This window comes from Pleurodeles waltl, chromosome 3_2 (assembly GCF_031143425.1).
Source record: "Pleurodeles waltl isolate 20211129_DDA chromosome 3_2, aPleWal1.hap1.20221129, whole genome shotgun sequence".
In the NCBI taxonomy this organism is placed as follows: domain Eukaryota; kingdom Metazoa; phylum Chordata; class Amphibia; order Caudata; family Salamandridae; genus Pleurodeles; species Pleurodeles waltl.
In genome coordinates, this window is record NC_090441.1 from 89,569,733 (window position 1) to 89,583,450 (window position 13,718).

The window sequence follows — 13,718 nt, forward strand, 5'->3', positions numbered from 1 at the left end:
CTCCACCTCACTGATGATGGTTCAATCCCACAGCATCTGTGCCTCTTCCAATAGTGAACGAGGTCTCATTCCTCATTGCTTCATGAGATTGTTTCTTTTTGACAGCCACAGTGGCAGCTGGTAATAGCTGTCAGTCTCCTACGGCCAGTACTGAGGTGAAAATCCCAGAAACCCCTAGAAATAACAAAGTCTGAAAAGAGATGAGGATAGGACTGGCTAAAGTCCAGAGAGAATGAAGTAAATGCTGAAAAAGTAACCAATCTAAGGTCAAACACAAGTTATAGCAGAGCACTTCTCAGGGACTTCCTCACACACTATGCTCAGTAGGAATCTGAGGTATAGTGGACTTTAGGGGAGGTAGTGACATAAAGCCCCTAATGTCCGACTCCGTTTTATGTAAGCCTCAACCCAATCTTGGATAATAGAAGTTGGCATCTTTCCTAATTTATGCAGAATCACTGTCATGTCTGCCATTTGATGTAAATTTTGTCTGACTATCTTTCTAAGACTATGAAAATGTCAAGTCATTCAAGTAATGACATAGATGCAACACCTGATGTGACATTCGTCTGGGTCAAACATCTACTCTATACCATGTCGAAGTTAAGTAAGAATAAACTACAGACACATAGCCGAAAATAGTGTAGTCTGAACTGATGTCCTTTTACCTTATATGTTCATAAGGATATGCCTTGGATGCTTACCTCGATGCACATAATCCATGTCAGATATTCGTAAATTTATGCCAGAATTCAATTTTCTGATAAGATTTAGTATATAAGGACTGCCACTTGACAGGTCCTATGCCAAGATTATCGCACAAGATTCTGCCAGAGACAGTCTAACCTAATGTCAGCACATTTTGCGATGTAACACCTTGCCTGAAGTTGATAAACACAAATCCCCGAGGAAGACCGTAGTATGTGTTTGCTCTTCAAAGGGGTCTTAATGCCTCTGCTGATAAAGACAGTCTTTGCTGTCCACAAGGAATGCAGTGTGTCTCTTCTCTCTAAGAAACTCTAGTCTGCAAACATCTCTCCTAGTGTAGCACACAGTAGTAGATACTAGAGTGTTAGGTTCTAGATGACCTTTTACCCATATTAGAAATGTTCATTTTATTCTTGCTGTTTAGAACGTGCCTTCTTGCTGTTGTTATATTATGTGTAATTGTTTTAGATGTACTGATAAACACTGTTTCTGTAGTGATAAATACTTTATCTTAAAAGTGTTCATTCTTCTTTGTTCAGCGTTTTCGATACTGTGATTGACGAAACAGGTTTCTTATTGTTACCATGGTACCCCTGATACGTTCATAGGGATTGTTTGTAACCCAAAACCAATATCTATTTTCAAACAACACATTGAATAGTGTTATAGGGGCTACAATAACCTGTCTTTTACATTCATTGTTAGTGCACTGAACCAAGATCCACTGTGTCATCCATGTGTGGGAAAGCACACATTGAAGAATTATGACATATTGTAGTTTAGACAACAGTTGGGGCCCAATGTGGAACTTAAATCTTATGGTTACGCCATGAGTAGATTTACATGTATCACAAACATCTGAACCATTGGTTACGTCATTACGGAGACGTCCTTAGTATTCATGGCTAACTCCTCTTGGGGTAAAGGAGCACCTATTTCTGTAGGTCTGTCAAGCCAGATTCATAAAAGGTTATTCCCCATTCTGTGGGTTTTGTAATTCTTTGATTTAAATTTTCAATTGAATCCATTCATTATGGTAGCACCCATTGTAATAGGGTCAAATTACAGGGACTCGGCATCTCAAATTTGGAAGCGATCCTGATAGGGGAGGGTGGTGAGGGGGGTTCCTTGCCCGACAAATTAAGTGCTGAGGTAGTAGGGGTGTTAAATCACACAGTTGCCGTACACAGGAGACTTGTACAGTTTGTACATCATATTTTGTGGTCCAGACCAGTCACTGCAGGACCTGCAGTTCCAGCACAGGTACAGACTATTAACACTACCATGGGAAAAGTGCTCACAATGTGTGATTAAATGGCTTTCAGACCAATCAGTTGGAAGAAAACAAGTTACTTACCTGTACCTACAGTTATCCAGTATTGGTATCTTTCATAAATTCACATGCTTGAATCATCCCAGTCGTCGAAGTGGTACATGAAAAAGCAATAATTAACAAATAATTTTTTTTCCTATAGGCTATAATGGTAACACAAGTCACTCATATAGCCTAAGTCCGTTTGTGAAAAGGACCCAAACCTGGCTGCTGGTCAATCAGGTACCAGCAGCCTCACACTCTCCAGATAAGCTCTTTCTCTCAGATTTTCTAGCACAAGAGTGAAAAAAGATCATGACCTGAGAGGAAATGCGAGCTTCTATGGGGAGGAGGGTGGGTCGCATGTGAATTTATGAAACGATACCAATACTGGATAACTGTAGTTACAGGTAAGTAGCTTGTATATATATAAAAAACAGTATCTCAAACCATATTGCATAGCAATTATAGACTATTGCATATAGAATAGTTTCTACATAATAAAGGAAAGGTCTCACTTTAGCAAAAGATATGACGTAAGACAGCTTGTCCAACTAGAGAGTCAGTTCTCTGCAACAACTCCAAACAGTAGTGCTGCGTAAAGGAGTGCGTAGCCTTCCATGTCGCAGCCTGACCTTTTTCTTATCCAGAGCAATGCCCTGGAACAGAGCAGCCGATGTGGAGACTGCTCTTGTGGAGTGAGCTCTCAGGTGCTTAGTCAACGGTTTTCCTGCTTTGGTGTGGCAAAACTGAATTGTAGAAGCAATCCACCGGGCTATGGTGGCCTTAGTGACCCCTGCTCCTTGCCGGTACTTTGGAGGTAAAATATGAGGCATCTCTTGATGTCCAAAAGAATGCAGAGTCTTTTCTGCGATTGCAGATGGATTTGGGGGAAAAAAGTTTGTAGTATCACGGGCTCATTCAGGTGAAATGATGATGGCACTTTAGGAATGTACCTGGGGTTAGTCCTAAGCAGAACAAAGTCATCCGAAAAAAACAGAAAAGGTTCCTTAGTAGTAAAAGCCTGTATATCGCTGACTCTCCTGGTGGAAGTAAGAGCAAGCAGAGTTGCCACTTTCCATGTAATGTACTTGAGTTCAGCTCTGTGAATAGGTTCGAACTGAGCTTTCATTAGCTGGGACAGGACTACATTCAGATGCCACTCTGGCGGAGGTGGACGCACCGGAGGGAAAGTGCGGAAGAGGCCTTTCATGAACTGTTTAATAATCCTGGATGAGCTGAGTGAGGGCATATCAGCAGAGCGTCTATAGGAGGCTATAGCTGCCAAATGAACCTTAACCGATGCATGGCATAGACCGGCCTTTGAGAGGGTGAGAAGGTACAAGAGAATTTGTTCAGGCTTAATCTGTAAAGGATGGAACTTGTTCTGAGAGCACCAAACACAAAATCTCTTCCATTTGAGCTTGTACGTCTTATTTGTACTGTCCGCTCGTGCTCTAGATAAAACCCGTCTGCATTCCTGATCAATGTTCATACCCTGGAACTTTCGGAACTCAGGAGCCAAGCGTGCAATTAAAGAGATGTTGGATCGGGATGAAGAATCTGACCCTGATTCTTCGTGAGAAGGTCGTGGTTGCTGGGAAGGCGCATGGGATTGGCCACGGACCGGAGTAGAAGCTCCGTGTACCAATACTGTCTGGGTCACCTGGGCGCTATGAGAATGATCCTGCAGCACTCCGACTTCTTCTTCGTGAGGAGCATGGGGATCAAAGGATTGGGGGGGGGGGAAAGCGTAGGCAAAGATCCCGGACCATCTCATCGAAAGAGTATTTCCCCACGACCCCGGGAGTGGGTATCGGCTGGCGTAGAATTGGCATTTGGCGTTCTGATTGGTGGCAAACAAGTCTAGGATCGGTTGTCCCCAGTGTTGGAAGACACCGTTGAGTACCTTCTGGTTGAGTTCCCACTCGTGGCAGTTGTCGTCCGTCCTGCTGAGAGAATCCGCCAGGACGTTGTTGACACCTGGCAGGTGCTCCACCCTGAGGCGAATATTGTGCAGTGTGAGCCAGTCCCAAAGAGATTGAGCTTCCCTTGAGAGGGAGAGGGATCTTGTTCCTCCCTGCTTGTTGATATAAAACATACTTGTTGTGTTGTCCGTCCGGACCAACACTGATGACCCTGCAATGCGTGGAAGAAAAGTCTTGAGCGTGAGGTGAATCGCCTTTAATTCCAACAGATTTATGTGCATTGCTTTCTGCGCATCCGACCATCTTCCCCGAATATGCACGTCTTGTAAATGGCCTCCCCAGCCTTCCAAAAAAGTGTCTGTTGTGATGATAAAATCTGCTATTGGCGTTAAAAAAGTAAGCCCTTGGGAGAGATGGTTGGTCTGCGACCACCATCACAAAGCCTGCAAAATTCTTGGTGTAACACTTAAGTCGTCGAAGGATCCTTGCGACTGGTTCCACAAAGCTGTAACTCCTCTTGTAAAGGTCTCATTCTCAATCTTGCTAGACGAACTAGGACGATGGCTGAGGAAATCATGCCTAGAAGCGACCTGAACAGTTGTACTGAAACTAACGTTTTTCTGGAAATAATGACAGCCAAGTTGGTTAGCTTTTGCTGCAATGCCGGGGTGAGGTATGCCTTGTTTTTGATGGTGTCTAGCTCTGCACCCAAGAAGACTATCCTGCGTGAGGGAAGGATGAAAGACTTCTGTAGGTTTACTGTTAGCCCCAAACTGCGAAATAATTTCAGGCAGGCGTTTGTAGCTCTGGGCGCTAGTAGTGAAGAAGGAGCTTTTATGAGCCAGTCGTCCAGGTATGGAAACAGCTGAAAACCCCTGTTGTGGAGAAAACCTGCGACAGGGGCAAAATATTTCGTGAAAATTCGTGGGGCTGACTTCAGACCGAATGGGAGAACTTTGAATTGATAATGGGCACTGGCCACAGTAAAGCGAAGATACTTGTGGTGTTTTTGATGTATTGGTATGTGGAAATAAGCATCCTGGAGATCCATTGTTGTCATAAAATCTCCAGGATTGAGAAGGTGTAGGACATCCGACAGCGTGATCATTCGAAAGGATTGTTTCTGAAGGAATTTGTTGAGCTTCCTGAGATCTAGTATCGTTTTCCTTTCCCCCGACTTCTTCTGTTTCAGAAAGAACCGGGAATAGAACCCAAGACCCATTTGCTGAACCGGAACCTCTTCTATCACTCCCTTGGCGAGCGTTCCTGGTGGATGGTGCGGTGGTTTTTGTATGAATTCCAAGGTGTGACCTCTTGTCACTATATCCAGCACCCATTTGTCTAATGTTATGTGTTTCCACTCCTAGATGTAATTGGAGATGTTCGCTCCCACTTGTTGAGTCTGTAAATATTGGGGAAAAATAGCCAGTGCCTGGTGATGATCATTGTTTTCTAGGTTGATCCCGGTTTTGGGAACCCTGTCTTCTCCTTCCTCCCTGTCTGGTGTATGAGGCAGTGGATGGTTGTCTATACTGCTGCTGATAGGATGGTCTATATTGGGGCTGCTGATACTGCCTGTGAAAGGAACCTCGAAATGAGGTAAACCCCCTTCCTCTTGCACCCCGAAAGGGCTGTTTCCGGTACTGCAAGGTACCTAGGGACTTAGCAGTATCAGTGTCAGCCTTGATGGCCTGCAATGCGTCGTCTACATGCTTGCCGAAGAGAGATTCTCCGTCGTAAGGCATGTCAAGAATTCAGGACTGCACTTCCGGTCTGAAATATGTGGCTTTCAGCCAACCCTGTCGGCGTAATACCGCAGCACCAGCCAGCTGACGAAAACCGGTAGAGGCTATATCTAGAGCGCAGTCAATTATCTCTTCAGACGTACGCTCACCTTCTTGGAGGATCTTCCATGCCTCTGCTTGTTTGCTTTCCGGGATGAGGTCCATTAAAGCCTGCATATCAGACCACATTTGTCGATCATAACGACCCAAGATCGCTAAGGAATTTGCTGCCCGAACAGTAATTGCTGACATGGACGAGAACCTTTTGCCCACGTTATCTAATCTCCTTCCTTCTCTATCTGGAGGAGGAGAGATAAGCGTTGACGGGTTCTTAGAACACCTTTGAGCCGCTTGAGAGATGACAGAGTCCAGCTTTGGGTGACCAGTTAGACATGCTGGAGCGTCCGGAGTTGCCTTATATTTTTTGTCAAGCTTTTGTGGCACTGGTGGAACTGTTGCCGTGTTACCCATGATCTTGATACCCTCGCTCCATATAAAGTCAATAATAGGGATGGTCCTTACAGACTTCCTTGTTTGGTCTTTAAAATCATGGAGGAAGCATTCAGACTGCGAGACAGATGTTGGCAGGTGGAAGCGTGCGGCCGCCCTAACCATTAAATTGTGAAAACCACCTATATCCTCCGGTGGAGAATCTGAAGGGCGAGGAGGCAGTGGAGGAGGAGTGGGGGCTAAGTAGTCACCCCATTCCTCAGTAGGATGCTGTGGCGTCGGTATCTCCCCTTCCTCCTCCTCTTCCCCTGATGTCGAAACTTAATCTCCGGGGGAGCAGCTAACACAGAATGAGGAGTCATCCTAGGAGTAGCTCGAGGTGGAGGTATGCTCCTTGGTGTAACAGGAGAAGTTGTCGGTGGTGGTTGATATTCTGCTGTAACTGGGAACCTCCTCCTATAATCCTGTAACATTGACTGTAAACCCTGGATCAAGGAGGCAGGCATCTGGACAGAGTCTCTTGGTTGAGGCGGTGGTTGATAATAGCACCCCTGATGAGAGTAATAAGGTTGATATTGATCATACTCATCATCCTCATCCTGGTATTTGACATGCAACTGGGATGGGCTGTGCGCATCTCCAAATGGACCCTCATCCGATTCCTCCCAGTCCAGCAAATGTCTAGGTAATAAGGTTGACACATTACTTGATGAAGTATCTGTAGGATAGATCGCCGATCTGGGCAATGAAGTGATCTTAACCATAGCTCGAAGATCAGGAGACCCAGAAGAAGTAGGAATGGCCTCTCTCTGGCTCATGGGCACCATTGGCATCGTCGATGGTGTCAACTACGATGGTCCCGTCGACAGCACTGTCATAACAGATGATCCTTCCATCAACGACTGTCTCGTCAACGGTGTCCTCGTCGACGGTGATACAGCCGACGGAGCTCTTGTAATCAGCGACAATGTTCTCGTCGACGTTGTCAGTGACGCAATTCTTTCTGGAATCTTCGTCGACTGAGGTTTAATAGAAGAAATAGGAGCCTTTACCACCGATGTCAAGGTAGTTGTCGTCGACGAGACGGTGGAGACGGTAGATGTGAACACCGTCCTCGTCGTCACGGTCGTCAACGGTGGTGTCGTCATCGTCGACTTAATTTTGATGGATACCTTTCTAGAGTTAGAAGACTCAGAGGAAGGAGAACGGTGGGACGACTCCTTCTTTTGACGAGGAGAGGATGACTCAGAAGAAATTGAGCCCTGTAAGCCTTTTGCACCTTCTCTATGATGCAATTTCTGCCTTTTTCTGGATCTTTCCGCCTGGCCCAGGTCCTCAGATTTGGACCTTTTGTGTGGCCTTTCTGACCCACTCTCCTCACTCAAAGTACAGGATTTTGCCTGTAACCATGTCAGAAGTCTACCCTCACGGTCTCTGAGGGTCTTTGTGGAGAAAGTACAGCATATCTTGCAGTCCTTCAACTGGTGTTGTGGGTAGAGGCAGTATAAGCAGACTTTATGTGGATGATCCACATAGTGCCTTTTCTTGCCACAGGTCTTGCAAGGGCGGAAAAGGCCTTTTCTAGAAGAATCTGACATCCTTAAGAGTTTTCTTGAGAGAAAAAATACTTCTGAAGAAGCAGAAAACTGAGCAGAGCTCAGGGAAACTCCCTTCACACGACGTGCAGTAGAAAATCTGAGGGAAAGAACTTCTCTGGAGAGTGTTCTAGAGGGTGCTGGTACCTGATTGGCCAGCAGCCAGGTTTGGGTCCTTTTAACAAAAGGACTTAGATAGGCCATATGAGTGACTTGTGTTACCATTATAGCCTATAGGAAAAAATTGTATTTGCAATTATTGCTTTTTCATGTACCATGGAACTCCCACTTCGACGACGGGGATGATTCAAGCATGTGAATTTATGAAAGATCCAATACTGGATAAGTAATGTATCCATACACTACCCCCCAAGACAAACACAGAATACTGACTATGTGTCTCCCTCTTGGACGGAGTGTAATACCTGGGGAAGCATCTTTGCATGCACTTACACTAGTGCGAATGGTACGCCTTCACTGGCAGTCCTCCCTGATGACTTACACAGGTACAAAATGAGCATGGAGCGCCACAAGCTCTGGATTTAGGAATTAAGTTAATAAGGAACTTCTCTATAGTATCCTCCATCATCCTAAGCAATTTCAAGGGGGAGGCTTCAGTTCTGTCTACACATCAGATACTGGAAGCAGTTCCAGTTTAAGATCATAAATGGGAACTACCAAAAACAATTGAGGACGTTTACAACTCTGTGGGTAGGCATACCTTGGGTACTCATCCTGATAAACCACATTTAAAACCTAAAAATGGCCCAGGGTTCCTTTTAAGAGAAATCTGCAATGGAACAAAAGAAAAACAGAAAGACAATGAATTTGGAAAACCTGAATAGTACCAGTATTCTGATAGCCACTCTTTATGTTCTTTTAGGACACTGACAATAAAAGAAAGAAAGTGGAAGCTGATCAGACTACCGAAGAAATCAGGAGTACAGTAGGAAAAGTGAGACAGGATGCAAGACTGAGATCAGCGTAAAAAAATAATCTAAAGGAATGGACTCTAAAACATCAGTAAATAAGAAAGTAGAAGCACTTTTTAACACATGCCGATATCTTAGGGTCCTCCTTCGAAACAGAACTTGGGCGAGAGCGCTTCTAAGACAGTGTAGCAGAAGTCACAATAGTGTATCGGATGCTTCAAAAATTTCTGGATGCAAATCAAACTGCTGACTATATATAGATCGAGACTCCAGATAAACATTTAAATCCTCCTGAGAGGGTTTACAATCTGAACATACAAATTGAAAGGGACATACCATGTATCATTTAAGCAATTTTTTTGGTCACGATTATCTGATGATATGACATCGTACTAGCAGAAGAAGACTGGCCCCCAGTCTTTATTAGGGAAGCACTTGGAGGAGTAAGTCATGAGGGTAGCTTTTTCTTCCACATTTCCTGGGGATATCAGTGAAAGTTATGCCTGTTAATGGGCCGTGAGATAAGCACCAGCCTTAAATGGAAACCAAGTGGGTGAAACAAACACTGTAATCAACATGTCATTCCCTTACGCAGTGAACCACAACCACAAGTTTAATACCCTTTAAAGCCAGAAGCAAAAAATGGTATAAAAGCAATATTAGATCAACTGCAGTAACAAGGTATAACAATGCCTTGTCTCTCACCAATGAACACATCCATTTTTCCCGTCTCCAAGCAAGATGGCTCCTACACAATAGTCTCAGGCTATAGAAATTTGAATTTGTATAACACCTGGTGTGGAAAAAATAAAAACAACCCTGCATGTTTCCAATGAATTGTTTATCCAGAACATAGCGTCTGAAAGTATCTAACCGTTTTAAGATTCAACAGAGTGCAATTTTCATTCCGACGTTGGCCTATGAGCTAGAAGAACAATCCTGGCTTGTTTTCAGCGTGAATCATGGAGCTTTTACAGCCAGATTCTGAGGTATTGTTATAGATCGTCCTACACTGATATCTATTTTACTGGTAGTCGATTAAGCTACGTCTGGGAGGAAGACCACAGTCTGTGTTTGGCATTTGCACGGAACACTGTCTACACATGTTCGCTGATAAAGGCAGGCCTGTGCAGTTAACAAGGTATGCAGTGAGTCTCTTCTCCCTAGGAAACTCTAGATTGCATGTTGCTCTGCCATCCACGCTCTTAGTGTAGTGGGTAGAAGTAGATAATAGGGTGTTCGGTTCTTTATGACATTTTAACCATGTTAGAAATGCTCATTTTAGTCTTGTTATTTGTAATGTGCCTTCTTGCTGTTTTTATAATATTCTATGTAGTTGTTTTAGATGTACTGAGAAACAGATTGTGTGAGAGTGTGTGTGTGTGTGTGTGTGTGTGTGTGTGTGAGAGAGACTGTAAATAACAAAATAGTTTTGTTATGATTACCCAGTGCCCTTGATCCCTTCATAGGGATTTTTAGTAACCCAAAAGCAATTCCTCTATTTTCAATAACATATTGAATAGTGTTTTGTGGGGCTACAATAACCATTCACAGTTGTGGTACTGAAAAGGTCACCCGTGTCAAATGTGGGTGGGAAGGTACACCTTGTAGAACTATGCCAAAGTCGTACTTTACACAACAGTAGGAGAGCTCAGCCCATCCATCTCATTTACTGAAGTTCTGGTTATTTTAAATGAGGTGGAGTATTTCAAGCCTATCTCCATTTTAACACTGTTAATTGGTATTTAAAGTTACTGGGAATTTCCAGCCGGACCTCTGCCTATGTAACAAACGAAGAGTCTTGGTACCATAAAAGAAGTGTTGGTGTGGTTCCTGGCAGAAATTAACCACGGAGCATGGGTCAGCCATTAGTCACTTTTCAATAACTTGTACTGTACGGTCCGGCACAAAACTGAGTGCAGGAGGGGTCAATTTTAAATGAATTAGGCAACATATTTTCTTCAGAGTGGTTAGACACAGTAAGAAACAATAAAACTCCTTATAAACCCAATGTTTAATATAACATTTGGCTCTTATTTTGAAGCACTGGAATTATTTGCCCACTTAGTATTCAACTTTGTCCCACTGATGGCGAACATTTCCTAAGCAATTAGTGAGAGTCAAACATTTTTGTCGTATGATGCATAAATATTACATGATGTATAGGGTTATGCATTAATGGGTTTCTGCATTTGTTCCTACAGACTGTTTGTTTACGGAGGAATGTGTTATGTGATTTGCCCATCTCATCACATGTTCAATTCATTTTGATACTCGTGTCTGTTGAATTGTATTCGGAAATACTAGTTTTTATATCAGAGTGACCCTGACAGACGAAAAGTAACTGCTTCCCTTCATTTGGAGTCATACATTAATCCTGCCTGAAGAAGGATTTAATTCACTTAGATTCAAGAGAAATAGCTGACAATGAGAGAATTGCATACACGGGACCTACAGACTGACATTTCTCCAGAAATGAATCAAGAACTGATTTTCTTTCAGATCTGGTTTATACTAAATAAAACTGCTACACTAATTTCAATTTCACAAATATGAGTGTAAAAAAAAAACTCACTTGCTGCCATGGTAGTATGCTACCCTTCGCTGTGTATAAAAATTGATGGTAATCAATTTATACTTTGAGGATGCAAAACGTTAATGTATATATTGTATAGACATTTCAGGTGATGATGACGAGTTATCCTTGTCAAAAGTCAGCGCTGAACTGAAATTAGGAAAAGGTTAATGTTGTGGAAAATCTACCAAAAGGAGTGCATTTTTTTTTTTAGCTGTGGCCTTTTTAATTTTTAGAAAGGATTAAAATGTAGTATGCCTTGAATACTCACTCATATTTTCAAGTTGAACTGGGCCTGCTTTCAATACGTATGGAGGTAGGGTATGAAGTATCATGTATAATTTTGTTTTCTTTAGTTCTAATAGATTATTTGTGCAGTATACATCACAAAATCAATTAGAAACTGGACATGTAGTGTACGTGTTCCCTTTAACTGTTGCACGTGCAAGCATTTGTTCCTGTCTGTATATTTTCTGTACATGTGTTTGTAGTGTCAGCGTTTGTGCCCATATGTAAGACGAAGCTAGACTTGCTGGATTTGTTGGTACATGTTACGCTTTGTGATCACTTTTGATCAAATTCAGAACTATCACAATTTAAACAACACATCACTTACCAACAAGTTGTTTTCTTCCTGTAGAGATATGCAGCGGTGCTCCAGCTCTTGCAAGGCAAATACTAATTCAGCATTTTGCTTTATCAGTGGGCTGCTGTCAGCATTCTGGATAGAGAAGTCTACAGTTAGGCTTATGTGTAATTAGACAGGAATTACAAGAGCCATAACATTTTACTAAGTAATAATAAGTTATTTTCAACAGAAACAAACAAGAGAAGGCTAGTTTAGTTGTTTAGTTACACACACAGAATGGAACGTGTGAAAAAGACCATGCTTCTCACCTCCCACATACTTAGCAGGGCTTCCAGAAATGACATTTGCGTGAGGATGCCATCAAGTAGATACATCAAATTTTGAAAACTGATAACAGCGGATAGGAAACGTTACACACCTTTAATTATTGTTCTGTAATCTAGATGTCTTTCACTGATCTTCCAGGCATATTTTAAACAGTAGTATTTTTTTATTATTATTTTTATTCCAGAAGTGCAACATGCTATACTTAATGTATCCCCAATGCCATGAAATTGCTTTAGATTAAAAAAGCACAGGAGGAAAAATACAAAACTTTCATTTTGAACAGGCATTCAAACAAAGAGCTATCAGACAACATTTATACCATCATCTAATACTTCCTCTGCAAAAAAGGTCAGTTCATCAAATTCGTCAGATTTAATCTGCCTGGTAACACACGATTTAAAATTTTATCGAACTTTACTGAACCACGGGCAAACTCCAGAAGAGGATGCAACGCATCCAGAACACCTCCGCACGCCTCATACTGGACTTACCCCGCCACTGCCACATCACAGACCACCTGAAAAACCTGCACTGGCTCCAAGTCAACAAGAGAATCACCTTCTAACTCCTCACCCACGCTCACAAAGCACTGCACAACACTGGACTAGAATACCTCAACAGACGGCTCTCCTTCTACACCCCGACTCGGCATCTCCGCTCTGCCGACCTCACCCTCGCAACCGTCCCACGCGTTCACAGAACTACAACCGGCGGTAGATCATTATCGCACCTTGCTGCCAAAACGTGGAACACTCTTCCCACCCACCTGCGCCAGACCAAAGACCTTCTTACCTTCATGAAACTTCTCAAGACATGGCTGTTCGAGCACTTGCAGCACCTCCCCACCTCCCCAAACCTCCTTCCACCCCTCCTCAGCACCTTGAGACCCTCGCAGGTGAGCAGTGCGCTTTACAAATTCCTGATTGATTGAACCTCTTTAAATTACTCACCGCCATCAAATAAAGCCTTTCTCTATCCTTCACTCTCTGCATTTTGTCCAACCAATCGGTAAAATTGGGTACAGTTTTGGACCTCCAATACTGTAAAAGAAACAATTGTGCTACTAACACCGAGATGAATATTACCTTCTGATGCCTCAATGGCATATTTGGCATATCACAATAGCCTACTAGCCCAAATAGTGGGTTACTGGTAATCTCCATCTTGCTTAATTTTCTAAAAATCTAAAAAAATATCCCCACAGAAAATATCCAATTTGCTGCAATGCCAAATAATATGGGACCAATCAATGTCATCCAGGGTACTGCACCTAAAACTCCGGCTCAGATGATACGAACTAAATGTATTTAAAACTTGTGGAGTCATACACAGTAAACATTTAAAATAAAACTGCATTTTACAAAAATTCACACCCCTGAATAATTTAAAATTCCATTCATTTACTCTTGCTATGTGTCCTTAATCAACATTATCCCCATCTCAGCAATTTTAAAAAAAATGGCCATCATGTCAATCCGCCAAACGCAGAAAGACTCTTCCATCAAAGCCCTGCTTACA

General features: G+C 42.8%; 1 protein-coding gene across 1 annotated transcript in view; it reads right to left on the reverse strand.

Moving 5' to 3' along the window:
• TSPOAP1 (TSPO associated protein 1) overlaps window positions 1-13,718 on the reverse strand; it is a 2,439,191-nt gene that overhangs the window by 2,238,028 nt on the left and 187,445 nt on the right. Inside the window, exon 2 of the mRNA XM_069226865.1 lies at window positions 11,901-12,005. Within this exon, the coding sequence (XP_069082966.1) occupies window positions 11,901-12,005 (105 nt within the window). The remainder of the gene's footprint in view (window positions 1-11,900; window positions 12,006-13,718) is intronic.